The 27833-nt window shown below is 48.6% G+C and overlaps 2 protein-coding genes across 20 annotated transcripts in view; one reads left to right on the top strand and one right to left on the bottom strand.

Moving 5' to 3' along the window:
* Positions 1–27645, top strand: PIK3IP1 (phosphoinositide-3-kinase interacting protein 1). 5 transcript variants are annotated; one of them, XR_004732651.3, is made up of 7 exons: positions 1–214; positions 1220–1336; positions 1437–1556; positions 2799–2999; positions 3105–3183; positions 24086–24375; positions 25996–27645. XR_004732651.3 is itself a non-coding variant. In XM_035269929.3 (6 exons), the coding sequence occupies exons 1-6, from the start codon at positions 145–147 to the stop codon at positions 26940–26942; spliced, it is 594 nt and encodes a 197-aa protein (XP_035125820.1). In that variant the 5' UTR covers positions 1–144; the 3' UTR covers positions 26943–27645. The 5 variants fall into 5 exon arrangements, 3 of the variants coding, with proteins under 3 accessions (XP_035125820.1, XP_035125802.1, XP_035125829.1); XR_004732652.3 differs by having other exon boundaries at positions 26936–27439; XM_035269929.3 differs by lacking the exon at positions 24086–24375 and having other exon boundaries at positions 26936–27645.
* LIMK2 (LIM domain kinase 2) overlaps positions 14914–27833 on the bottom strand; it is a 66361-nt gene continuing 53441 nt past the window's right edge. For 7 of the 15 annotated variants that reach the window (XM_078338560.1, XM_078338492.1, XM_078338549.1 and 4 more), the window contains 8 exons: positions 27585–27671; positions 26732–26863; positions 26440–26496; positions 23199–23264; positions 21642–21816; positions 20841–20896; positions 19079–19236; positions 14914–16708 (listed from right to left, as the gene is read on the bottom strand). In XM_078338560.1, coding sequence (XP_078194686.1) covers positions 16564–16708; positions 19079–19236; positions 20841–20896; positions 21642–21816; positions 23199–23264; positions 26440–26496; positions 26732–26863; positions 27585–27671 — 876 coding nt within the window. In that variant the 3' untranslated portion in view covers positions 14914–16563. Of the gene's footprint in view, positions 16709–19078; positions 19237–20840; positions 20897–21641; positions 21820–23198; positions 23265–26439; positions 26497–26731; positions 26864–27584; positions 27672–27833 lie in introns of all 15 variants that reach the window. The other 8 variants (XM_078338485.1, XM_017979245.4, XM_009009462.5 and 5 more) reach the window with 2 other exon arrangements.

Raw genomic sequence — 27833 nt, 5'->3', positions numbered from 1 at the left:
AGTTCTAAAGAGAGGCTGTTTACCCGAAGAGCATAACAAGGGCAGGTCTGACTGCAAGGCTGGGACTGGAAGGCAGAGCCGCTGCCAAGGGGGCCCCGGTTGGACACTGGTCGTTCAATCACCTGTAAGACGAAGGAGGCAAGGATGCTGCTGGCCTGGGTGCAGGCATTCCTCGTCAGCAACATGCTCCTAGCAGAAGCCTACCGATCTGGAGGTGAGATTACAATCTTTCCTTTCCGCAGCAAAACTTCATGAAGCAGAAGGGGTAAAGCCCCCTATTTCCCAAACAGGGCCAAGATGACAGGAAACTAAGCGTTTAGCTGGTTTCTGTGGTCCTGTGAAAGCTTTTCCACCCCTCTTTTCCTTGCCAGGGTCTTGCAGCTCCATCTTTGCCATTAAGAACAAAGGCAAGAAGCCACTTTCTCTTTGCCTTTCCTTGCTCATGAGTGGATGGAGCTTGGGGGTTCATCTCCCCTACGCCCCAAGTCCTATTCTTTCTAAGACCTTTGCATGGTATGGTCCTCCTTCCCCAGCCTCCTCCTATGACACTCCTGTAGAGGGGAATGGGAGCTTGGAGTCTCATTCAGGCAGCGATAAGGCCGGTTCACTCCGTTTGAGGCTCTCTTGAATCTTTTGCCTGACTGAATCCAGGCTCCTGGAGAATTCTCTTGGGAGAGTATTGCCTGTTAAACGGGCAGAAGGTGGCCGTATCAGTGGAGGAGGGAACACCGGAGTTTACGTAACATGGCATTACAGCACAGGGATAAATGTCAGGTCTGGGTGCCCACCGTCCCAAAACTCCTATCTTCTCAAAGGGACCCTAAGCCAGGCCTCCTCCTCTCCATCTCCTCTTCCGAAGTGGTCACAAGTTCAAGAGTAACAACCATTTGCACTTCTACAGCTTTCTGGCTTTCAAAAACAAACAAAAAACAAAAACAAAAAAATAACACCTAACAGTCTCTTGCATTGACTGAGGGCCAGGCACAGGCTAGGGGCTTCACAGGCGCTTTCTTTCCTTCTCTTTTGGGCGTCACAGCAACCCTCTGAGGTGCGTGTGAGGTGTGAAGTGGGGGGCGTGGGAGTGTTGTCATGAGAGGAGACGGTGGCCCAGCAGGGCCCGCGGTCCGTTAGCCAGGCTGGGACTCGGCCCGCATGATCCCGGCTGCCCTGCCTGCCACGCTGCCCGTTACTCTGTCCTGGGGGCTTCTCTTCCTCACAGGCTGTTTGTGGGACAACGGCCACCTGTACCGGGCGGACCAGCTCTCCCCTGCGCCGGGCCTCCGCTGCCTCAACTGGCTGGACGCGCAGAGCCGGCTGGCCTCGGCCCCCGTGTTGGGTAAGTGTCCTCCAGGGGACCGCGGCGGCGGCGGGGCTGGCGGGCGGCAGCCGCGGTCCAGGTCCCAGCCCGGCACACGTTTCCCTCTCTCCCCTCTCAGGCGCCGGCAATCACAGTTATTGCCGAAACCCGGACGAGGACCCGCGCGGGCCCTGGTGCTACGTCAGTGGCGAGGCCGGCGTCCCTGATAAACGGCCTTGCGAGGACCTGAGCTGTCCAGGTACCGCCCGGGACCCCGGGAATACCCGCGCCGGGGACTTAAAGGGAGCGGCAGCCACCCGTAGCGCACGTGCAGCCGCGCGAGGCCGGCCGGCCCCGCTCCGCCCCCGCGCCGTCCGATTGGCCAGGGCTATCTCCAGGCCCCGGAGCTCAAAGCCCATTGGCCGCCGTCGCCGCTCGTGTGAGCTCATCCGCCGCGAGCGCTTGTAAACAACTGCGGGGGCTGGGTCTCTGCGCGGGGATGGGTGTATCCGGCGTGCGCCCTGAGGAGTGGCTTTTGGCCCCTCAGTGTTTATGACTGTTGTGTGGAGCGATTGCAATGCTCTAGGCACACTGCTCACAACCCCCGCTCCCCACGTCCCCCGACACACCCCGCGAGAAAAAGCCGTTTGGGGCATCTGAGTTCAGAGAAGTTAAGCGATTTACTAAAGGCAATGGCAGGGGACAGATTTGAATCCACGTTTCTTAGATTCCAGAGCGCAGGCTTTTTGCTCCCAAGGTAGCAAGACAGTTTTCTAGGGTTGGATGGAATAATCAAAGTAAAGCACTTCTTTTTCTTTTCTTTTCTTTTTTTTTTTTTTTCTTTTTTTTTTTTTGTGACGGAGTCTCGTTCTGTCACTCAGGCTGGAGTGCAGTGGTCCGATCTCGGCTCACTGCCACTTCTGCCTCCCAGGTTTCAGTGATTCCTCTGCTTCAGCCTACCCAGTGGCTGGAATAACAGCCGTTCACCACCACGCCCGGCTGATTTTTATATTTTTAGTGGAGTTGGGGTTTCACCAGGCTTGCCAGGCTGCTCTCGAACTCCAGACCTCAGGTGATCGCTCGCCTCGGCCTCTCAAAGTGCCGTGAGCCACCGCGCCCGGCACAAAATAAAGCATTTCACCTAAGGATTGGCACAGAGCGTGCACTTAAATGTGGGCTGTTCAAAGGAAGCATGGGTTGTTTCCTGGGGAGGTGGGGAGATCCCCGGCAACCGAGCAGGATTTGGAACAGATGAAGACGTGGAAGGCAGGAGAGAGGCCCTTCCCTACGGCCTTCCCTTCTAATTTGCCTTGTCCCTGAGATAGTGCAGCCCTCTCAGGCCTGATTTTGCCTGTAGGGCAAAGTTTGACTTTAGGTTGTGTGTGTAGGGAGGCATTCTTAGTTGACCCACCTCCCTCTCCCCTAACACTCGGACCACGTTCAGCTGTGGAATTCACTCAGGGCAGGTCCTGATGAAAGCTGTTTCCCACCTCATCTCCAGAGACAACCTCCCAGGCCCTGCCAGCCTCCACGACAGAAACTGAGGAAGTGTCTGAAGGGCCAGGTGCAGATGAGGTGCAGGTATTCGCTCCTGCCAACGCCCTGCCGGCCCGGAGTGAGGCAGCAGCTGTGCAGCCAGTGATTGGGATCAGCCAGCGGGTGCGGATGAACTCCAAGGAGAAAAAGGACCTGGGAACTCTGGGTATGACGGCCCCCGACCCCTGCCCTTGTTGGGATTCATCAAGAGATGTCATTTGTTGATTGTGTGGGGTTTGGCTAATGGGACCTTGTGTCCTGTCCTTGGCAGGCTACGTGCTGGGCATTACCATGATGGTGATCATCATTGCCATCGGAGTTGGCATCATCTTGGGGTACTCCTACAAGAGGTCAGTAGCTTCTCTTCTGGGTCCTCTTGAGAGGAGGAGGGGAGGAAGGTACACAAAGTCAAATCAAACTTTGTGGCTTTCTTACCCAAAAAGAAGCAAGATGTTAAAAATCAGCTCAAGATGTAGAGACTTGGTCCTAGTCTTTATCCGCTGACTTTGGACAAACCCTTTCCTTTGGTGCCTTTACACCTCACTTTAAAAGCCTTGTGAGGTGTGGGTTCTTGTACCCCATTTTACAAACGAAGAAGCCTCTGTCAGAGACTTGCCCAAAGTCACACTCTGGGAGTGGCAGAACCTGGATTCAGACCCAGCTCTTTTGATTGCAAATTCCCTGCTGTCTGATCCAACATGCCTGACATTGAAGTGAGTGGCACTGCAGAAATCAGGCTCAACAATCATTGCAGGGACTTTGAGACTGAATTCTTTATGTGAGCTCTAAAATTCTGCTACTAGAAAAGGTTTCCAGCCACTGCTTTTTGCAGTTGGGGCTTAAATTTCCTGAGCTATAAGCAGTGAGACTTCTCTGCTAGGGAAGAAAAAAGTGAGTTGGAGAACAGAAAAGTCTTTTTGTCACTCTTCACCACATGTCAGAAAGCTACCTGTGAAACTCAAGGTCATGACCTGTGGCTGGGACAGCAGGAGAAGAAGAATGCTTATTTTGTAAAGTCCCATGAGATGCCAGTCAGTGACTGGTGCATGATGGTAAACCAGACTGGCATTCATCTTTATAGTACTGGCTGATTCTGGAAAATTATTTGCCATTCTTGGGCAAAATCAGGAGGTTTGACTTCTAGCCATGGGTGTCTAATATTCTCCTCTATGTTCTGAGAAATCTTTCAGTGAAGAAAGTGACATAGTAGCCTGCATTTATCCTTCCTTCTTTCCTTCCCTTCCCTCCTCCCTCCCTCCCCTTTCTTTTGTTTCCTTTCTTTCCTTCCTTCCTTTCTTTGATTTTTTTTTTCAGGGTCTCACTCTGTTGCCTAGGCATGAGTGCAGTGGTACAATCACGGCTCACTGTACCCTCAACCTCCCGGGGTTCAAGCGATTCCCCCCACCCACCCCCACCCAGTAGCTGGGACTACAGGCATGTCCCATCATGCCTGGCCGATTTTTAAATTTTTCATAGAGACAGGGTCTTACTACGTTGCCCAGGCTAGTCTCCAGCTCCTTGGCTCAAGTGATCCTCCTGCCTCAGCCTCCCAAAGTTTATAGGCATGAATCACCATGCCTGGCATGCAGCCTGCATTTTCTAGAGGTGAGGTCCATGTCTGAGCCCACAGCCTCAATGGATCACCCAGCAGGACATCTTTGGAGGCCTTGTAGTCAAGCTTCTCATTACAGATGAAAAAGGGGAAGTGCTGAATATAATAACATCAGTAGCAAACATCTGCCATATGCCAGACACTGCTTCAAGCACATGTGTTAACTCATTTCTCATAATCACCCTTATGAGGTAAATGCTGTTATCTCCAGTTTACAGATGAGGAAACTGAGGCAATAGGGGATTATATACCTTATCCAAGGTTGCATTCCTCGCATTTGGTGGAGAGAAGTCCTCTAACTAGCTATCTCTGTGAACTTAGGCAAATTGCTTTGATTTCCTACTCCAGATCATCGTGTGGAGCTAAGGCTTGTGACTACTTAGCTCAGGGTGTGGCACATAGTAAGTGGTCAGTAAGTGATAGCTGTTTTTCTTTTCTGTAAAATGTGTGGACAGGCAGGGTGGTTCATGCCTGTAATCCTAGCACTGTGGGAAGCCAAGGTGGGCAAATTATGAGGTCAGGAGTTTGAGATCAGCCTGGCCAACATAGTGAAACCCTACTAAAATACAAAAAATATACCGGGCGTGGTGGTGGGCACCTGTAATCCCCAGCTACTTGGGAGGCTGAGGCAGGAGAATTGCTTGAACCCAGGAGTGGGAGGTTGCAGTGAGCCGAGATCACGCCATCGCACTCCAGCCCGGATGACAGTGTAAGACTCCATCTCAAAAAAAGAAAAAAAAAAGTGGATAATGGGCCAGGTGCAATGGTTCACACTCATAATCCTAGCACTTTGGGAGGCTGAGGCGGGTGGATCTCTTGAGCTCAAGAGTTCAAGACCACTGTGGGCAACATGGTGAAACCCTGTCTCTACAAAAAAATACAAAAATTAGTCAGGCATGGTGGTGGGGGCCTGTAGTCCTAGTTATTAAGGAGGCTGAGGTGGGAAGGTCACCTGAGCCTGGGAGGTCAAGGCTGTGGTGAGCTGTGATCACGCCACTGCACTCTAGCCTGGGTGACAGAGTGAGAGCCTGTCTCAAAAAAAAAAAAAAAAAAAAAAAAAAGTAGGTAATAGACTAGTGCTCTCTGGTTTCTTGTGATCCAGGAAGCAGATGTCCAGACAGGGAAAGTATTGATTTGAGAGGACATCCTGACTCCCAGTCTGAGGTTGTTTCCCACAATGGGATGGTTGACATAGTGGGTCCAGAGATACCTGCTTATTCATTTCAGAGTTAATGATGTAGTAGCCCTGGCCTTACAGTTCATAAGCAGACCTAAGCCACGTTGGCTGAGTTTAGTCCTTGAAATATTTCCTTCTTCCTCAGCCACTGGATGGCATTTGGCTGTCCTCCAATTCTGTGACAGTTTCCAGGCCTTCCAGGTGCTTGAAATGACTAAATATTCTTAATTCTGAGCTCAGTTCTGGTGCCCAGTGGAAGTATTTTTCTTCTAGATTTGTTCCTCTAGGCTGTCACGAGACTGCCCTGAGGCCTAGAATTTATTTTCCTGTAAACTCAGGGTAAGGCACCCAGTCACCAGACTCCCTGTCACTAACCACCCCTTTCCTCAGCACAACTGTTCTGAGAACAGACTGTACAACAGGAAACCGCATGTGGGCTACAAACAAGCTCAAAGCTCCCATCTTTTCCTAAAGTGAGAGGGCAGAGTGTCCTGAAAAGAGTTATAAGTTGAGTGTGGGTTCAGGTGTCCTCTGAGCTTTGGTATCTTTGTTAAATGGAGATACATCCTCCCTCCACACTCACCCATCTAAGATTATTATAAGTATTAAATGTAAACAGAAACAGTCGCATACCAATCAGGTAATAATCACAATAGCAGCCAACATTTATTTCATGCTTTCTTAATAAGTAAGGCCCTATTATATGCTCTTCCCTGATTATCTTAATTTTTTTTTTAGACAGAGTCTTGCTCTGTCGGCTCACTGCAACCTCCACCTGCTGGGTTTAAGTGATTCTCTTGCCTCAGCCTCCCAGGTAGCTGGGATTAGAGGCACCCACCAACATGCCCTTTTGTTTTGTTTGTAGAGATGGGGTTTTCACCATGTTGGCCAGGCTGGTCTTGAACTCCTAATCTCAGGCAATCCACCTGCCTTGGCCTCCCAAAGTGCTGGGATTATAGGCATGAGCTACCACACCCAGCCTCCTGATTATCTTCACTAAGGAGGATTATCTCACAACCACACTATTATACCATGGAGCACTGTTATACCATTTTACAGTATATATAATGGAGCACTGTTATACCATTTTACAGTGAGGAGCTCCGACCTGGCAGAGTTCAGTACAATGTCCAAGCTACACAGCTAGTAACATATGTCTAAGGATTATAAGTATCTCCAACAAGTCCAGTGAGGCCTTGTTGGGAGAAGAAGGGATTAAAGAGGCCCAGTGGCTTCATGTAAATTTGCTTTGAATTGCAAAGGACAGTAGGAAAAATAGAAACTTAAAAAGAAAAAAGAGCCTGGATTTAAAGTCGAAACAAGATCTAGTTCTGGAAGTTTCACTTATTCTGGATGTGACATTGGACAAATTATTTACCTTCTATGGACCTCAGTTTCTCCATCTGTACTGTGGCAGGGGTAGGGCGGGTTAGATATGATGATCCTCCCAACTCTATTTCCTAAAAAGACAATATTGCTGGTGGTAAGACTGGGTTCAGATCTCAGCCCTGCCCCATTTGCTTGAACAAATGGTGTAACTTCTCTGTATTTGCCTTCCTATCTTTTTTTTTTTTTTTTTTGAGACAGAGTCTCACTGTGTCACCCAGGCTGGAGTGTAGTAGCCTGATCTTGACTCACTGCAACCTCCACCTGCAAGGTTCAGGCCATTCCCCTGCCTCAGCCTCCCAAGTAGCTAGAACTACAGGCGCTCACCACTACACTTGGCTAATTTTTGTATTTTTAGTAGAGATGGGGGTTTCACTATGTTGGCCAGGCTGGTCTTGAACTCATGACCTCCTGATCCACCCATTTTGGCCTCCCAAAGTACTGGGATTACAGACTTGAGTCACCGCGCCCGGTCCTGCCTTCCTACCTACGAAACAGATGAAAATAGATACCATATCGGTTTGTTGTGAGGATAAAATTGGACAGTATAGTTTAGGCTTACGATTGGTGTTCCATACCCTGGGAGAGGAAGTTGGAGGCAGCATACAGTAGGGCCTTACTTATTAAGAAAGCAGGAAATAAATGTTGGCTGCTCTTGTGATTATTACCTGTGGCTCTATTCCCAAGGATTATTACCTTGGGAACTTTTCCTGAGCAGCAGTGTGGCACAGCACTGCCTCTGACTGGGAAAATAGCAGTGGCTCAGAGTAATAATCGAAGACCTGTGTAGTCTGAATGAGGTCTGTGGTGCTTCCATACCCTGGGAGAAGAAGTTGGAGGCAGGCAGCAGTTTCATCTACACCTGCTCTCTCTGGACAGCTCAGCTCCCAGTCCCATCCTGGCCTTGGAGCAAGCAGTCAGGGTAGTTACTGTAAGACTTGAAGTCTGCCAAAGGCCATGAGGCTTGCCTAATAGGATAGAGCAGAGGAGGAAGGGCTGTAAATGGGGGTGGGTGGGAACTCAGCCTGGCTGGGTCTTTGTCCTGGTAGGTTCAAAGGGTCAGTCTGTAACTGAGGAGCTAAGCGTAGTGTCTGCACTAGCTCCAGAGGGAGGTCTTATTTTCTGATAAAAAGAGGAGGGAAAAAATGTAAGTCAATACCACTCCACCCCCGTGGGACAGGAGCTAAGTCAGTGAATAAACCTTTTGTTCTTTCTTGGCTGCCAGACAACATCCGGGCTAACAACCCTCTACCCGCAAGCAGTGAGAGGGGGCTAGGCTGCCCGATGGTCAGTTAGGGGGCTTAGTGACCTCTCAAAGGTCTCCCAAGGGAGCTGGGAGCAGCCACTGCATCTCTAGAACTCACAGGCACCATTAACAGCAGGCACATGGGATTAAGTGTGCTTCCAGGCTTCTAAAGGGATGAGACTAATCCAGACTAGTCCCAGCATCTGGTTCCTTTACCTTTGGCTGCTCTTCCAGCCCTGCTCTGCCCCATTAATACAAATTGATTTTTCCCCCCTAAACACTTGTATATGATGCAGCCTGACCATTAGCAGCAGCTCAGCTGGCCACAGGTAAAAGCAGGGCGCCAAAGTTAAACTCGAAAGCCTCAGTTTCTTCATCTATAAAAGGGGGATTATAGGCTGGGCCTGGTGGTTCATGCCTCAAGAGGCGAGAGGATTACTTAAGGCCAGGAGTTTGAGATCAGCCTTGGCAACATGGCAAGACCTTGTCTGTACAGAAAGAAAAAAAAAAAAGACATCCAGCAGGTACATAGGTAGCTCTTTTCATCCTGGTGATGGGAAGGCCATTAGACCATTTCCTGGCATCTTAGTAGATATTCAGGAAATGTGAATTCCTGGCTTTCTCTCTTCCACCAGCCCCTTAGATTTTGAAATTCAGACCTTGGCAAAAGATACTTGGATATTCCGTTTCTTTTGTAAATTGCCCTTTGGTCTTCCATAGGCATAGGGGCTGAAGAAAATTAAACCCAGACCTTCCAGATTTCTCCCTACATAAGCAACTTTGAAGAAACTGGCTTTTAGTATGGAGGTGTTTCCTTCTATGTGGTAACAGCTGTACTGATGAACAGTGCTCAAGGCTAGTGAATCTCAGGATGTGAGTGGGGGAGCCTTTGATCTAGAGTACCCACCCATGAACACTGTCCTTTCATTTTCCCGATGGGTGTTCTGGGAGTTTTTCTGCTATGGCAGTTGCTGGTGGCCAGTACAGAAGCTAATGAGAAGGACAGGGCAGGAGCCTTAGGCTTGCATGTTCAGAAACTGTCACTCAGGGTGATTCAGGAGGATGAACTCACAGATTTGCCTACTTTGACCTTACAGGGAGAAATAGGGAATCAGAGCATATCTCATGTGAAGAATTTTACAGAATGTCAGGGGCCCTGGAGATTATCAGCTCCATCTCCTTGTTTTATAGATGATGAAATTAAGGGCCAGGGAGGAGGGGATTACTGGGGTCACATAAACAATATTTGACTTGGCTGGTCAGAATTTCTTTGGAAAATCAAATTAAAATAATGTTGCTTGATGGGTCAAGTCATATTCAGGGCAAATCATAATAACATCTTAAAAGCTGTTTTTTTTTTTTGAGACAGAGTTTTGTTCTTGTTACCCAGGCTGGAGTGCAATGGCGCGATCTCGGCTCACCACAACCTCTGCCTCCTGGGTTCAAGCAGTTCTCCCACCTCAGCCTCCTGAGTAGCTGGGATTACAGGCACGCGCCACCATGCCCAGCTAATTTTTGTATTTTTAGTAGAGACGGGGTTTCACCATGTTGACGAGGATGGTCTCGATCTCTTGAACTAATGATCCACCTGCCTCGGCCTCCCAAAGTGCTGGGATTACAGGCTTGAGCCACCGTGCCTGGAAAGTTTTTTTTTTCTTTTTTTGAGACAGGGTCTCACTCTGATGTGCAGGCTGGAGTGCAGTGGTGCCATCACAGCTCACTGCATCCTCGACTTCCCAGGCTCAGGTGATTCTCCTACCTCCCAACTAGCTGGGACTACAGGTGTGTGCCACCACACGTGGTTAATTTTTTATTTTTTGTAGAGATAGAGTTTTGCCATTTTGCTTAAATTGGTCTTGAACTCCTGGGCTCAAGTGATCCTCTCTCCTCAGCCTCCCAAGTGCTGGGATTACAGGTGTGAGCCACCATGTTTAGCCCCTTTATGAATTTTTATAGCAGTTTCACTATTTTCAAAGTGCTTTCACCTTCATTATCATATTTTGAGGCAGATATTATCTCCATTTCACACATGAGGAAACCAGAGAGGTTGTTTTGCCAAGTATTAGAATACAAGTAAGGAGAACTGGAGGGTTTAAAAGACAGTTTTGAGACACCTATGCAACTCTTCCTCTGCTATACTCTTCCCTCCCCCACTCTTTTGCCCCACTATTCTTCCCCAGTCTCTAGAAGTCATTGTATTGAACATCTGATGGATGTGTAATCCATCTGATCTCAGCCATGTCCCTGAGGAGGTTGGAAGCAGGCCCGTGTTGTTTCAGTCATCCATCAACTGCTCCTGGGAAGAACCTGTTTCCTCTAACAGCTGAACCCGTGTCTAGTCTAGTTGCTGGTTTTGGAGGATGCCAACTTGGGCCCTGGGTGCTGGTTCTGGTGTGCAATGTGCTGGGCACTCATCAAGCCCTCTAGTCAGCACTAAGGGTGACCTAGTCCAGTGGAAAGGGTCCTACATGTGCAGACAGAAGACTGGGTTTGAGTCCCTGCTCCATTATTGTTTGTGGGGTGAATTTGGTCAGGTCAGAACTTCTGAGAGCATCAGCCAGAGACGTAGATTTGAGCCCACCACATCCTTGGAGAGTTCCTTAACTTCTCCAGGCCAATGAATAAGCTCTAATTCTTAGGGTTGAACTGAGAATGATGTGGGATAAGGTATGTAAAGTCCTTAGCATGGAATGAGCACTCCACATGTAAAATGGAGTTATACCGTGGTGTGACTGGGTCAGTGAGCATCATGAGAATTCAAAGGTATCTAAAATCTCTGAGAGGTTTGATGATCACTGTCTCATTGTTTCCCATCGACCCAAGCCACCCTCAGTCCTTTTTGCCCTCTGCATGGGTTAGGGACAGTCCATTTCCAGCATGGACTCACATCTTCTGGGACTTTAAGATAAGGCAGTCTCATAGCCGGATGATCAGGTCAGTTTTCTGGACAAATTTATGGGTTAAGTCAAAAGTTTAGTTGTTTCTCTGGGTCTCTGGGAGCCCTGGGTTGAAAGAATAAAACTGTGTCTTGCTTTAAGAGTCTCTATCTGGCCAGATGCAGTGGCTCAAGCCTGTAATCCCAATACTTTGGAAGGCAGGAGGATCGCTTGAGCCCAGGAGTTTGAGACTAGCATGGGCAACATGTTGAGACCCTGTGTCAAAAAAAAAAAAATGGCTCTATCCTCTACTTTATTTTCATTGAGCTCTGGTGAAGCTACGTGAAGTCCATACTGCTGTCACCCTGTTTTCCAGATGGAGAACCTGAGACCAGAGGTGCAGGAGCTTCCTGTTGAGTTTAAGGCAGTCTGGCAGAATGAATATCCTAGTATCCTGGAACTGAGTTTGAGTCCTGGCTCAGCCACTGATTTGTTGTGACTATGGCAAGCTGCTGCTCCTGCTAGGCCTCAGGGATGCTATCTACTAACCAAAGCTATGCAGGAAGCATAGGCTGAATGTTTTTTTTTCCTTGCCAGGGGGAAGGACTTAAAAGAACAGCATGATCAAAAAGTGTGTGAGAGGGAGATGCAGCGAATCACCCTTCCTTTGTCTGCCTTCACCAACCCCACCTGTGAGATTGTGGATGAGAAGACTGTCGTGGTCCACACCAGCCAGACTCCACTTGACCCTCAGGAGGGCAGCACGCCCCTTATGGGCCAGGCAGGCACTCCTGGGGCCTGAGCCCCCTCAGTGGGCAGGAGCCCATGCAGACACTGGTGCAGGACAGCCCACTCTCCTACAGCTGGGAGGATCTACCACTTTGTGTTCTGGTTAAAACCCCACCATTCCCCCCCTTTTTTGGTGAATCCTAATAAGTGACAGAAGGAGGCAGCGCTGTGGGCTGAGGGTAAGGCTGGGTAGGGTCCTAGCAGTGCTCCTTCTCCATCCCTTGGAGCAGGATTTTGCCTGTGGATGGAGGCAGTGGCAGCTCCCGCAGTGGTGCTGCTAAGGGCTTCCAAACATTGCCTGTACCCCTGGAACTGAACCAGGGATAGACAGGGAGCTCCCCCAGGCTCCTCTGTGCTTTACTAAGATGGCCATAATCTCCACCATGGGCTTTAGTGGCATACACTGTTATTCATGGTTAAGGTAAAGCAGGTTAAGAGATGGCATCGAAAAAATATAGTTTTTAAAATATTTGGGATGGAACTCCATACTGACCTCTGAGAGCTGGAAATGAGTTTGTACAGAAGTCAGAACTTCAGGTTGAGAATGAGATCTAGGTTTTGGGCTGCTGGTATGCTCCAGCTTGCTGACAGTGATGTGCCTTGACAACCATGGGCGAGGCCTGGGCCCAGGGACTCTTCCTGTTTCATAAGGAAAGGAAGGGAAGAATTGCACTGAGCATTCCACTTAGGAAGAGGGCAGAGAAGGATCTGCTCCTACCATGGGCCACAGGAGCAGAGGCAGACCTGGGGTGCCCGTTTCTCTTCAGGGATGGACAGTGGTGACCTGTCTTCATTTTGCATAGGCAAGAGAGTAGTCAGCTAACCTATGGGAATTATATTGTGGGGACTTGTGAGCTGCTTCAAAGAGGTTAACCTGGAAACTAAGCTCAGAGGCAAGGTAATAAAGCACTTTCGGGATTGCTCCTGAAAATAGGCCTGATTTAGCAGGTGGTCCTGTGGGCCCCCAGGCCAGCACCTTCCTGTAGGGCAATGGGGCTAGGGTCACAGCCCCTAACTTATAAAGCAATCAACCATTAGAAAGGGTTCATTAAGCCTTTTGGACACAGGGCCCCAGAGAGGAAAAAGTGACTTGCCCAAGGTTGTAGAGCAAGCTATTGGCATGGCGAGGGCCCAGCTTCCTGAGTGCAACATTTCTCCACTGTACTGTGCTAGCAGCTCAGCAGGGCCTCTGAGCCCTGATGTCATACTCAGAGGCCTTGGCATGTCCTAGCCATAAAGCTTCCTTCCCAGAGCCCTTCCACTGCCCCAGGGGGAGAGGGAGGTTAGTGGGGCTTTCTGTGGAGCCATCTGCTTTGGGGATCTAGACCTCAGGGGGTCTCTTGGTATTAGTGATGCTGGAGAAGAGAATATTACTGGTTTCTACTTTTCTATAAAGGCATTTCTCTATATACATGTTTTATATACCTCATTCTGACACCTGTGTGGGAAAATACTCTGCATTTGACTTAATAAAAAAAAAAAAAAAAAAAAAGACTCCATGTTGCCAAGTTTTTGAGGGGTAACAGGAACATGCCCTGTAGTTGAGATGCTTTGGGTTACCTTGTCAACACCTGTGTGGCAAGCTCTGGGCCTTTTCTTCATTCATCCTGGCCCTGTTACTGGAGGATGGCAACTGCAGCCTGTGTCCAGATTTATTTTTTATTTTTATTTTTTTGTGATGGGGTCTCACTCTTGTTGTCCAGGCTGGAGTGGAATGGCACTATCTCAGCTCACTGCAACCTCTACCTCCTGGGTTCAAGTGATTCTTCTGCTTCAGCCTTCCAAGTAGCTGGGAGTACAGGCATGTGCCACCACACCTGGCTAATTTTTATATTTTAGTAGAGATGGGCTTTTACCATGTTGGTCAGGCTGGTCTCAAACTCTTGACCTCAGGCGATCCACCCGCCATGGCCTCCCAAAGTGCTGAGATTACAGGCTTGAGCCACTGTACCTGGCTTCTGTGTCTGATTTATCATCATCAGGAATCTTTCAGATTGAAGCTGCAAGAGAGACAGGTGTGCAGGTGTCCCAATAAGGTGGTTGGTCATTTTCTCCCCTTCAGCAGGAGAGGAGGTAGTTAAAATGAATGTCCAGACAGCCATTGTCAAAGGTTGGAGTGCAGCAGGGGCGGGGATGGGTGATGGGGGTGGTGCTGCAGCAGCCAAAGGGGAATAAGTATAGAGGAGGAAGGGTCACTGGGCCGAGGAAGTTCCCTGCAAGGTGACTCCTATGGCTTCAGAATGAAAGACATCAGTAGGAGTGTTTCCTGGCCTATTAGCAAGGGATTTTAGCCACAGGTTCTCAGCCTCAGGAATACCCAGAAGACCTCTGCCCAGCCCAGACATTGCTCTGTGGTTCTGCCAGCAAAGTGTACTCCAGATCATTTTTTTCTAGAACCAGATCCTGTCCTAAAGTTGGATTCTTCAAGCTTTGAGAGTGCCTGGGAGAAATCACCTTCGGGTTTACAGATTTATATTGTGCCCAAGGTCCCACTAACCAGATAGCATTTTCCTTCCCAATGGTCACTTCTTCACAACATCCCGCATATGCAGAAGTAAGAAGAAACAGGTTTTCTCTCAGACATTTGTAGGGAAACACAAGGGGCGGGGTGACTTGCATTCACTTCTCTCCATTACAAAGGTGGCACCTAGCACTGAGGAAAGCAAGCCAGGATACCCAGGCTATAGAAGTACTCATATATTAGAGGATGAAAGGGTAGGGCTCCTAAGGAATGACTCAGCTGGCATGTGAGAGCCAGGCCAGGAAAAGGTCATAGTCAGTCACACCTGCTGCAATGAAGGGGCTGGTTCAGGTGGGATGTACATATTCCCTAGAGCAGATTGGTATCTACTTAAGGTAAGGGTTTTAGACTTGGGTGCATGAAAACCCTCTGCTATGGAGAGCTTGTGTGGGCTAGGCCAGAAGGTGGCTAGCAGACCCTCTACATTTATGTCCCTGAGCCAGTCATGTTTTCACTCTCCGTACTGCCAGTTATGTTAGCTGCTTAATTTATTTAGTCTGATCAATGGCCCAGTTTAGGCCCACCACTCCCATACTTGCTGGGGACGCTGGGACGCAACCAGCCACACAGTGCTAAACTGTGCTGCTGCTGAAGAGTCCAAGGCTCAGCCCTACAGCAAGCTTGCAAACTTCACATATAAGTACAGTCTACATAGCAAGTAAACTCCGGCCAGAGATGGTATCTGTTCCCACAACTCATCAGGTCTATGTACAATATTCACATACCACCCAAAAGATATAACAAGATAATATTAATAGCAACCACTCTCCTCTTATCAATTCCCCCTGCTCCAATACAACCACCACACATTGCGCTAATACCCCAAACCCATTCCCAATTTATTAAATATGGTGCAAGCTCACAGACACTTAGGAAGAGGCAAATCTAGTTGTGCTGAAAAGTTCCTAGAGCTCTGAGAGCCAAGATGGAGGGTAGCCCCAGGCTTTCCAGTACCTTCAGATGTGGCTCAGGAGGATGCTGCTAGGAGCTAATGAACTGGGAGAGCAAACAAGGGAGGTAGAAGTCATATGGCCCAGCTCAGGGAGCTGTCTCTCTCAGCATCTCAGCTTTAGGACTCTGCTACCATCTTTTTCTAGCCCAAGCTGTTGCCTAAACCAGGCATGTTGAAGGGTGAGCAATGGTTGCCACGAGGCCAAGACCAAGAGATTGCTGAGACTCCCACTCCCCTGCCCCAGACTCTAGGCCTGTGACAAGCCACACTATCCTCCAGAACCCATCTAGCTTTAGGCAAAATGTCTTAGGCATCTGACTGAGTAACAGAAACCAGAGTATGAGTAACAGAAACCAGGATCTGGGCTTTCTAGAGGGCAGGGCCTCTTTCTAGTCCCCCAACCTCTTCCTGTGCTTGTAAGTGACTGTTTTTTGCAGATGGAAAGGATGTTGTCCATAAGCTCTCAGCCAGTCTCCAGTAGTAAGTTTGAAAATGAGGTGGAGGCTTCCCCTCACATTGATGTGGTCTCTGGACTGGCTAGAGCCAGTGAGCAGGTGAACAGAAACCAGCCCTTTCTGTAACTCCTGGCCTGTTCCGTTACATATTAAGGGATTCTTCAAAACCTACTCCCTCAACCTTGCTCCAGGAAGGGCAGGATCTGGAGTGGAAGTAGGGAGCATCACTGTGTTTTTCACACCCTTCAAGGGCCTCCTGGCCACCAGTCTTTCTTTTGTCTACACTCCCACTTGAAGTCTTCCCACACCCATCTGGACTAGCAACTTCAGAGTTCACAGGCAGGTTCACCCTGGGATCCTGCCCAGCAGGTCCAGGCCACGCTGATTAGTGTAAGCAAGAGGCTCCCACAATCCACTCCCAGGGAGTTCCTGGGTGGATCTGAGTAACAGATTCCTCCTGGCTCAAAGGCCAGGTTTTTTGTTGTTCTTCACAGCTTTCAGGCAAGTATTGAATTTACAGACGGTGACCAGGCCTCAAAACCTGTGGAGACACATTTCCCTGGTGCTGTGCCCACTTGCCTCCTGGGGAGGTAGTAGGAATGGCTTGTTCTGCTTCTAAACAGGCCGCCAATCCACAGGAAGGCCGGATGGCACAGAGGGGCACAGAGGGGCAATGCTGGCTGTGGAACGCCCCCCTGCAGGGGGCTGGGCCAGGGCTAGGGGGGTGAGTCCCGGGTCAGGCCGTACTGCATGCTCACAGTGTGGTCCAACTCCTCCAGCTCTGCAGGCAGCGGGATGCCCAGCTCCCCCAGGTACAGGGAGAGGGCCTCAAAGGAGTCCTCCAGTTTCGAGAATGCTGGTCTAGAAGGAAAAGAGGTAAATCAGAGGCAGGTGCAATATGAGTAGGGCCATGGGGTGGATGGGAGGAATCTAGGCTCAGCTACTTCCTGGTTGTATGACCTCAGGCAAACTCCTTCACCTAGTAGTGCCTCTGTGAGAAATGGTCATAATATAATGTTACTGCTACCTCATATATTTGCTATAAAGATTAGATAACACCATGAGAAGGCTGGCCTAGCTGGAGTAAGTACTTAAACAAAAAAATAGGCGAAAAAGTTCCTTCCCATGTCTTAGAGAAAATGTAATTATCAAAGGTGGAACTGGAAACACCAAGCTCCTAGTGCCACGGAAATGGCTTGGCTGCCCTGGGAGCCTAAGACAGCTCAGGCCTACTCCTCTTCCTCCAAGTTTATGCATAAATGTCATGTTACCTCAGTGAGGTCTGCTCTGATGATCATATTTAAAGTTGCAACTTGTACCCTAAATAATCATCTTTACTTGGCTTCACTCTTTTTCCCATAGCATTTGCCACCTTCTAATATTCAATACAGTTTACTTATTGTATCTGCTGTATGATATAGTAGATACCATGCTAGAATATATGTTCTATGAGGGTAGGCACCTTTATTTTGTTCACTGCTATAACTGAAGAGCTTAGAACAGTACCTAGTACACAGTAGGCACTCAATACTGTGTGTGTGTGTATATATATATATATTTTTTAAAATAAATTAAAGATAGCTATTTAGAATGACTGGCAACGGGTTTTAGAAAACAAATAGTGTGTAGCTTCACAATTTCTCCTCAAGCTCATACATTGGTGTTACTGAAGGATTGCGGTCCTTGGCCTATAAAGGAACAAGGTATAGATTCTCCAACCAGAAAATTTCAACTCCACTGTGGACTACCGGAAATCATTTTTAAATAAAGATTATGTGCCAACTGGTTATCCTGGGAGGGTGGAGTTAGGGGTGAGGAGAATGTTGAGGAATATATTGATTAAGGGAGATAATAGGAGACATATTTCCTATGCTATATACCTTGGTAATGTTTGAACTTGTTTTTAAAAATCATTAAAAGTGATTTTTGATGGCAGGAAAAAAACCCACAAAGATTCTAGTTTTGTTTTTTTTTTTTGAGACAGAGTTTCGCTCCTTTTACCCAGGCTGGAGTGCAATGGCGCGATCTCGTCTCACTGCAACCTCCGCCTCCTGGGTTCAGGCAATTCTCCTGCCTCAGCCTCCTGAGGAGCTGGGATTACAGGCACACGCCACCATGCCCAGCTAATTTTTTGTATTTTTAGTAGAGATGGGGTTTCACCATGTTGACCAGGATGGTCTCGATCTCTTGACCTCGTGATCCACCCGCCTTGGCCTCCCAAAGTGCTGGGATTACAGGCTTGAGCCACTGCGCCCGGCCAGATTCTAGTTTTTTGACCAGAAACTTGAAAAGACCTAGGGTAACTCTGGTAATAATGAAATTATCACCTGAGAAGAATAATTTTTTTTTCTCATATGCAAGATACATTCAGAATAAAGGTGATTTTGAAAATATTTCTTTAAAGGAGAAATTAGCTAAATGCATAAAACTGCTCACTGTAGTTAACACCTGTTATAAAAGAGAAACTGGAAAAACCTGAATATCTACATTATAATATGTTCAGTCTCTCAATAGAATTTCATGTTGTCAACAAAAATGATAAACAGAAAGACTGGGTAGTAACAAGGGAAATGCAGGGCAAAATACAGAACTAGTGACTATTAAAAAAAAGTATATGTATAGATATGGACAGGAATATGGAAAGATGAATACACTTATTGTGAGCAAATGGTTTGGGTGAATTTTCTGTTTTTAAACTTTTTTATTGTTTTGAGATGGAGTGTTGCTTTGTTACCAGGCTGGAGTGCAGTGGCACAATCTTGGCTAACTGCAACCTCCACCTCCTGGGTTCAAGTGATTCCCCTGCCTCAGCCTCCCGTAGCTGGGATTACATGTGCACACCACCATGCCTGGCTAATTTTTTTGTATTTTAGTAGAGTCAGGGTTTCACCATGCTGGCCAGGATGGTCTTGATCTCCTAGCCTCATGAGCCACTCACCTTGGCCTCCCAAAGTGCTGGAATAACAGGTGTGAGCCACCGCGCTCTGGCCTAAACTTCCTTTTAATGGCTGTGGCTCTGTATCCTATCCAGCTTACTTGATGCTACGTCTTTACTTCTCTCTCCTCCAACCCATACATACAAGTTGTCAGGTGGCTTCAGGGGTTGACAGCCACATTCTTGACCTCCAGGCTTCTCTCACCCCTGTGCTTGGGAAGGGCTCAGGGATAGCCTAAGGCTGAGGCAAACATCCCAGGACCCTGTAAGCTGGGAGAAAGAGGCAGGATACCAACCTGCTCTCAGGCTCTAGTCTGCAGCAGATGGCGGCCAGCGGGAAGAAGGCTGGGGGACAATCTGTGGGAACAAACTTCTCCCAGAAAAGCTTCACATTGAGGCCAAAGTCCAGTGTTCGGGGAAGGCAGTCAGGATCTGCATATACCTGTCCAATAATCTGTAGGGTGAGAAGACAGCTGTTTACGAAGGACAACAGAGGCCACAGATACATGGCAAGGGAAAAGGATGCTGGTATGTGGACAGGAAGAATGGGCAGAAGAGGGGGTGGCACAAACATAGGTTAGAGAGCTCTCCCCATCCCCAGTCATCTCTCCAAATTTTGCTAATCCAGACCTGTCTTGACTGAGAGGTTACTGAAGAGGACTGAGAAGGGACCTCACTACAGAAGCCAAGTGTCCCAAATTGGCATCTGGAGGCTAGCAGCTTCCACTCATCCCACCCTGCCCTGCCTGTGTCTCCTTGTGGCTGTGTGTCTGCCAGAGTTAAGGCTCTGTGAGGTGCTGAGTCTGATTCATGTCTGAAACCCTTTGGCACCAGCCTAGTGCTTTGTACACAGGTGTTCAATTAACATCTATTAAAGAAAACAATTTTTAAAAAACCTTTCTTCACGGCCAGGTTGTGGCTCATGCCTGTAATCCCAGCACTTTGGCAGGCTGAGGTGGGTGGATCACCTGAGGTCAGGAATTGGAGACCAGCCTGGCCAACATGGCAAAACCCCATCTCTACTACAAATACAAAAATTAGCTGGGCATGGTGGTGTGCATCTATAGTCCTAGCTACTTGGGAGGCTGAGACAGGAGAACTGCTTCAGCCAGGGAGGTGGAGGTTGCAGTGAGCTAAGATGGCACCACTACACTCCAGCCTGGGTGACAGAGTGAGACTCCATCTCAAAAAAAAAAAACAAACTTCCTTCATTATTCTAACCATTCCTTGTCTCTCCTCTCCTCTACCACTCACAACTTTGTAGGGATTACAGAAGGCTTTGAATGTGTGTATGTTTGAGTCTTTGAGATATAATGAACTATGCTGTCACCTGACTAAGCTCCTAAAGGAGCTTTCCAAGATTCCTCACTCTGTCCACGTGGAACCTAGCACAAGGCTGGTACTTCCTAGAGTGGCTACTTCTACGGAACTGAGGAGGGCTACATCTGGCCCAAGAGCTAGACAGTCACATGAACAGTTTCTTGCCTTTCCTGCTGTAATTCTGAGTCTCACCTGCCCCTTATTGACCATGTGTAAGCCACTGCCCTCTTCTGAGCCTCAGTTTCCTCAACTGAAAAAAAACCTGGCTGGGTGTGGTGGCTCACATCCGTAATTCCAACACTTTGGGAGGTCGAGGTGGGTGGATTACCTGAGGTCAGGAGTTCAAGACCAGCCTGGCCAACATGGTGAAAGCCCGTCTCTACTAAAAATACAAAAATTAGCTGGGCATGGTAGTGTATGCCTATAATCCCAGCTACTTAGGAGGCTGAGGCAGGAGAATCACTTAAACCCAGAAGGTGGAGGCTGCAGTAAGCCCAGATCGTGCCACTGCACTCTAGCTTAGGCAACGAAGCGAGACACCATCTTAAAAACAAACAAACAAAACCTGCTGAGTCCTTCTCTTAGGACCCGTGAAACACAAATGTGGCAAAGATGTGCAGATGCATTATAAACCATAAAACCCTATACCCATGTTGATTTTAGGAGAAGCCCAGTTCTGAGGGAGGGCAGAGCTGCTAGGCCTGCTGCCTCAGGCATGGCCTTGGTGCCAAAGCTCACCTCGCAGAGAACGATCCCAAAGGAGAAGATATCCACCGTCTCATCATAGCTCTTTCCTTGGGGAACACAGGAGAGCAGGCTGTTAAGTTTACATCTCTTACCTGCTCTGCACTGGGTCTAGGGTCAATCTAAGTTACAGCCAAGAACCAGGGCTAGAACAGTTTCTGTAGGGATGCCCCACAGGCTGTCCTGGGCAGACACCACCTGAAAATAGTCCTTCCTCAGCCCTAGGTAACCTGCCTTGGAGAGCCCTTATAACATAACACTGCCTGGGATGAAACTGCATGGTTAAGTGGAAAAGAACCAGACTAGGGTTCATCCAGGCTCTGCCATTAGCCAGCTGTGTGCTCCTAAGGCAATCCACTGAACTTCTATGGGGCCTCAGACTCCAAAACGGGTTGTATCAGACTATTTCTGCCTCACAACCCTCATTTCAAGAATCTCAACCAGCATCTCTGGTTGGTTTGAGCATTATCCACCAGAGGGCACCACACTTCAGTTCTCAGCATGGAGAGAGAAGGCTAGAGCTGGGACAATAGCCTGCCTGAGCTCTCAGCCACCCATGAGGCACAAATGCTACAGTCAGACCTCACTCTATCCCCAGGATGGGACACTGATCAGTTCCCAGCCCCCTGAGCTCAGGGAGCTAATTTGTTAAGGCCCCTCCTGGCAAGGGAAAAATATCCTCAGCTCTAGATATCTGATCCTACACTTCACAGGCCTCCCCTAGAGTTCCCAGGGCTCTGATTCAAGGACAGCCTCTGTCCTCTGTAGTGTCTGCTCTAGAGCTTCAGGACTCACCATTCAGCATCTCAGGAGCCATCCAGTAGGGGTTTCCCACCACTGTGTAGCGCTTCTTGCGGTCATTCTTGCGCAAGGTGCGTTTCTTGGTGGTGGCCTTTTCCACAGAGGGCCTTTTCCTCTCTTCCACTATGAGCCGTGACAGCCCAAAGTCTGCCACCACCACGGTCTTGTCCTGCTAGGATAAAGGCCAGGTCAGGACTTCATGGGGATGTTCTCAAACCTGGCTGTGGGGAGGAGGCATAGGCATGAGAAGCCACTGAGAAGGGGAGAAGAGGTGCATAGCAAGGGAGAATTAGAGCAGAAAGCTCTATCAAATAAACACACTCAGGCTGGGTGTGTTGGCTTACGCCTGTAATCCCAGCACTTTGGGAGGCCGAGGAGGGTGAATCAACTGAAGTCAGGAGTTCGAGACCAGCCTGGCCAACATGGTCAAACCCTGTCTACTAAAAATATAACAACAACAAAAAAAAGTTATAAGAAAACACTGAACATCTGTTAATTAAAAAAAAGAAAAAGAAAAAAGACAAAAATACACACACACACAAAATTAGCTGGGTGTGGTGGCACACACCTGTAGTCCCAGCTACTTGGGAGGCTGAGGCAGAATAATCAGTAGAACCTGGGAGGTGGAGGTTGTAGTAAGTCAAGATCCCGCCTCTGCACTCCAGCCTGGGCAAGAGAGAGAATCCATCTCAAAAAAAAAAAAAAAAGACACAGTGGGCATTTGTGTTTCTGAGGGTCTGGTATCCATGCACAGTAGATTCCCCAGCCCACAGGGAGTTTCATGGCAGAGCAACTGGAGTCCTGGAGGTGAGGCTCAGGGACTTGGAGAGTGGAACTCAGAGGTGGGACAGGGGGTTGCTTTTGTTTTTCCTCGTCCTGCCTTATTCCTAAAAAGATTAAGGCAGTAGCTAGAAAGAGGATAAGACAAAAAAAGGCAAGATGGAGGCAGTAGGTGGGAGACTTAGGGGAAACAAGCTCTTTGAATAGCTACAGGGCAGTCATGTGGGAAAGGAATGAAGATTGCTTGGTGTGGGTCTAAAGGGCAGAGCCAGGGCCAGCTGGTAGACACCCAGGAAGCCAGATAGCAAGTCAACGAGATAAACAATATTGTAACCACCACAGATGAGGGGCAGTGGGAAGAATGCTGGTCTCAAACTGGTCCCTGTAAATTCATTAGCTCTGTGGCCTCAGGCTGAGGCTTCAGGTGCCACCACTGTAAAATGGGGTCAGCAATGAGCTGCTTTACAAGATTATATTGGGGCAAAAGCAGGTAAAACGACAGGGCTCTACACATAGCCAAGAAATTTCTGAAGTCGCTTCTAACAAATTATTTCAAAGGTTGCTAATGAGAGAAGGTGAAATTAGTCTGTGTGTGTATAGGAGCTCCCAGAAGACAGAGAAGGTCATTGGAAGAAGCAGGAAGGGAAAGACAGGAGCTCCGAGACAACACCTCTGCCCTTCTAGCCAGAGGCAGCAAGTCAGCCTCCTTTGTGACAAGGAAGCCAGGAAGGATAAGACCCTGGCAGCCAGGCCTAGAGCAGTGGGACATACCAACTTGATGAGGCAGTTGTGTGAGTTCAAATCCCGGTGGATGATGCACATAGAGTGCAAATAGGCCTGGAACAAAAGCATAAGCTGAGGCTAATGGGCCAGCAAATCAACTAGACACTGATTCTGGAACTGGGGGCCACAGACTCCTCCCAGGCCATGTCCACCCAGCTTCAGAACCCAACCTGGACAACAGGGCAGGCCCTCCTGTGGTCACTCCCTTGTCCCCAAACCAACAGGAAGCCTGGGCTTCCTCTCCCTCCCTGCTGCCATCTCCTGCCCATCCTTGTTCACCAATCACCAGCACAGTGGTTGGCCAAAGCCCTCACTGCTCTCTCCTAATGTCCCCAACTTCACAGAACCCTGGCCTTTGTAGCATTTCCTCCACCTCTATCCATTTTACTTAGATCCAGGCTGCTCTCTCCTCCCTACTCTCCCAGTCTCTGGCTTCAGCCACTCTGGATCCTTCCTGCCTGCAACAGAGAAGTGACTTCTTCTTGCTCCAGCTAGCTATGTCTGACATTCACCTCCCCTAAGACTCCACTATCTTAAGCTTTAAGCTTTCTCTTCCTACCCAAATGTTTGTAAACAAATTTCTGTTTATGTCCCCTCTCCAGGCCTCCACGACTGGCTCTTGACACTCTGAAGAGCAACTTCCTTTCTCCTTCCCTTCCCTTGTAAATGTAGAAGGAGCTACTCTCTGCTCTCCAGCCCCCTGCAATACTGCTTCCATCCCTTAGGTTTCTGGAGCTGCTCACACACCCAGGGAGCTGAATTGCTATAGTTCATGACTTGCATGCCTGCCTGAGGATGTGCTCCTCAAAGACTGTCCACACCTTTCTTATGCTACCTGCTCCTGAGACTCTTGTGTGTGTGTTTTTTCCTTCCAGTCTTTTCAGTGTCAGCCCTGCTCAAAGCCATCTCCACTTCACAAGCTGAGACACCCCCTGCCCCCGACCAGCCACATGGATGGATGCCTCTTCTATCCCAGAGCTCCAGCTACCCCTTCTCTAAAGATTAGGTGACTGGCAGCCTCTCTCTAAGCTCTAGTCTTATGGAGCCAGTTTCTTGCCTAGAAGATGTTGATAGGTTCTGCTAGAAGAATAGAAGGCATCAATGCTGGCTCTTCCCAAACCGGTTCCACAACCATCCCTGCTATCCCCCATCCCCCAAACGTCTGGTAAGTGATACCTCAAGCCGCTCTAACTCCTCCTCCTCCTCCTGTTCCCTCATTGCCAAACAGTCTCTCCATTCTGACTCCACCCTGCCTCACCAGTCTCTCCATTCTAACTCCATCCTGCCCCAGGCTCCGGTCCCCACAGCTACTACTGTAATTCAGAAATCTGAAATGTTTCATTAGCCCTCTATGCAGGTCTTCATGGCCTGAGACCCTCCCCATTCCACCCGAATCTACTAACCATATCAGACTAATATATATATATTTTTTGAGATGAAGTCTCTCTCCGTCACCAGATTTGAGTGCAGTAGTGTGATCTTGGCTCACTGCAACTTCCGCCGCCCAGGTTCAAGTGATACTCCTGCCTCAGCCTCCTGAGTAGCTAAGACTACAGGCATGTACCACCGGCCCAGCTAATTTTTTTTTTTTTGAGACAAGTCTTGATCTGTCACCAGGCTGGAGTGCAGTGGCGCAATCTCAGCTCACTGCAACCTCTGCCTCCTGGGTTCAAGCAATTCCCCTGCCCTGGCCTCCCGAGTAGCTGGGACTACAGGCACGTGCCACCACGCCAGCTAATTTTTTGTATTTTAGTAGAGATGGGGTTTAACAAGTTGGCCAGGAGGGTCTCAATCTCCTGACCTTGTGATCCACCCGCCTCGGCCTCCCAAAGTGCTGGGATTACAGGCATGAGTCACTATGCCCGCCTTGTATTTTTTTTTTAGTAGAGACAGGGTTTCACCATGTTGGCCAGGCTGGTCTCAAACTCCTGACCTCAAGTTATCTACTCGCCTCAGCCTCCCAAAAAAGTGCTGGTATTACAGGCGTGAGCCACCATACTTGCCCAGATTCATTTTGGAAAAAGCACAGCTCTTAAACTTTCTTGCTTAAAAATCTTTTCCTGCCAGGCACGGTGGCTCATACCTATAATCCCAACACTCTGGGAGGCTGAGGAAGGAGGAATGCTTGAGCCCAGCCTGGGCAACAAAATGAGAACCTGTCTCTACAAAAAATAAAAATTAAAAAATTAGGTGTGGTGGTACACACCTGCAGTCCCAGCTACTCGGGAGGCTAAGGCAGGAGGACTGCTTGAGCCCTGGAGGTTGAGGCTGTAGTGAGCCATGATCATGCCACTGAACTCCAGCCTGCATGGCAGAGCAAGATCCTGTTTCAAAACAACAACAACAAAAACCCTTCCTGATTCAAGCCCCAGAAACAGGGAAAAATAAAAATAAAAACCAAAACCAATCAACCAGAAAACTCTTTTACATCTGTCTCCTAAATATATTCCAGACTCCTTAATTTAAAACACAGGGACCTTAATGTACCCCCAAACTGTTCAGACTACTACTATCTTCATGGACCCCCATGAGAAGGGCAGTGGTTAAAGTCTCAGGCTTGGCGATCAGACTGATTAACCCAATCCCAGCTCTGTCCCTTTCCAGCCCAGCTTCTTATCTGGAAACCAAGGTTGTCATGAGGACTAAACATGCACCTGCATATTAATTCCTCAGCTTAGTGCCTAGCATATAGAGAGCACTCAGTACGTGTCAGCTGTTGTTATTGCTATGATTGGAATCATTTGTTTCCAGGTAAAATAGATGATTTTCTCTTCTTTCCTCCCAGGTCTTTGCTCCTGTCGCTTCAATCTTGGAACCTCTCTGCCAATAGGAACTTTTTATCCAATTCTGACCCTTCAGGGCTCTGCTAGAACTCATTTCTCCTTCACTGATTTCCTATGCAGTGAGGTGCTCTACTTGGTTCAAGGGCCCTTAGCATCTGGACACCTTGAACAGCAAGGCCAGGCCATCTCAGGCTACAATTTGCCTCTCTAGTTTGCCTTGTCCACGCTGTTTGCCCTTAGAGATGTGTAATTCTTTGAGAATAGGGCTGTGAGCTAAGAACAGTTGGCTAGAGGTAGTTTCAGTGGCACAGACAAACACAACGAATAGCTGCTGACCCACCCCACACAAGATGCACAGGAAGGGGTCTCTACCTTCTAGTGAAGCCCACAATTCTTGCACCTCTCCCTACTCTTGCCCTGCTGGCAGGTTTGTTGGTGGGACTCACCATTCCCGAGGCGATTCCTTTGGCAAATCTGACCTTCTGCTGCCAGGGGAACGGATCCTGCAGGATAGGGGAATGACTGTTGGAGGTTGTTAAGCCCTGTCCCACTCGTGGTCCAGACCCACGAGTCAATATGGTCTCCCAGTGAAGCCTCCCTGTCTGTGCCTAGACCCGCCCAGCATGGTCTTTGGGGGCAAAGCAGGGCTCCTCTGGCCTTTAAACTCCCAGGGTAATGGTAGTAGAAGTGTCCGACAACCCACCAAGGCTCCTGGAGACTATGGGGTGTTGTGCTCACCATTCCTCGCAGGAAATCCTTCAGTGTGCCCCCCTCAATGTACTCTGTCAGCAGGTTTAGCTTCTTATCCTTGTACAGCACACCAATGAACTTGAGCACATTGGGGTGGTCCAGGCTGCGCATCACTTTCACCTGGTGGTGGGGGAAGCCAAGGAAAGCTGGTGGTTAACATCTTACTATGTCTTCCTTATGCCTTCCCTCCAGGGAATGAGCTTGACAAGTGTTACCACCTGCATCTCCTACTGCCTACCTTGTGATATGGCACAGGACTAAGATCAAGATGAGGGAAGAACCCCATCATATGGACGGAGATGGCTTCGCAGGCCTCACCCTTGGCATCCTCCCTTTCTAGGAACTTCACTGGGGGAACAGTGGTGGGAGTGGCCAAGTGCCTCGGAGGGCAGTACTTGGACCACAGGTGTCGCCAACTGAAGTTGCTCCATGAAGTAACTTGGGAGAGGTGGTGAAAACTGTAAACGCTTAAGGAATTGAGTGCTCAGGGAACTCCCCTCCAGGTTCCCTTAGCAGGGTGTTCAGGTAAGGATTGTAACAGAGCTGTACTAAATTGGTCTGTTTTCATGTCCATCACCCTCATAATCTGAGAGCTCCTCTGAAACATGTATCTTTTGTTATTGCATCCCTTGTACCCAGTTTGTGCTGCCTTTAGTAAGTGTTCGTTGAACAAATAATTATGCTGTAATTTAGAGGGAGTGGGGATATTCCTTTAGTGCTCTTTTTTGCTTAGTCTTTAAGTCAGTGATCCAAACTATATTTCCTCTTGAAGCCATTATTTGTAAGGTCTTCCCTCTTCCAATGGTGACACCAAACTCCTAGTCCCCCTCCATCTTCTTACCTCAGTCAGAAAAGTCTTCTGGGTCTCCTCATCACATCGAATTAACTCCTTCATGACCATCACTTTGCCTGTGGCTTTGTGTGTCACCTATAGGGAGGGTAACTATTAATGGTGCTGAGACCAGAGGCAGTTCTGGAAAACTGTTGGAGAAAATCTATGCAACTGGCCATCCCACCCTTTGAAAGGTATACTGAGCCAAGTCAGACTGACAGAGTTAATGTGTGGAAGATGCAGCGTGAAGCAACAGGG

This window comes from Callithrix jacchus, chromosome 1 (assembly GCF_049354715.1).
Source record: "Callithrix jacchus isolate 240 chromosome 1, calJac240_pri, whole genome shotgun sequence".
In the NCBI taxonomy this organism is placed as follows: domain Eukaryota; kingdom Metazoa; phylum Chordata; class Mammalia; order Primates; family Cebidae; genus Callithrix; species Callithrix jacchus.
This window is presented reverse-complemented; position numbering and strand designations above follow the sequence as displayed.

Bases quoted from the DNA above. Each gene is read 5' to 3' on its own strand.
- PIK3IP1 (XM_035269911.3), top strand. From the start codon at position 145: ATGCTGCTGGCCTGGGTGCAGGCATTCCTCGTCAGCAACATGCTCCTA. The intron at 1,337-1,436 runs GTAAGTGTCCTC...CTCCCCTCTCAG, and splicing joins GGCCTCGGCCCCCGTGTTGG to GCGCCGGCAATCACAGTTAT. The intron at 3,000-3,104 runs GTATGACGGCCC...TGTCCTTGGCAG, and splicing joins AAAGGACCTGGGAACTCTGG to GCTACGTGCTGGGCATTACC.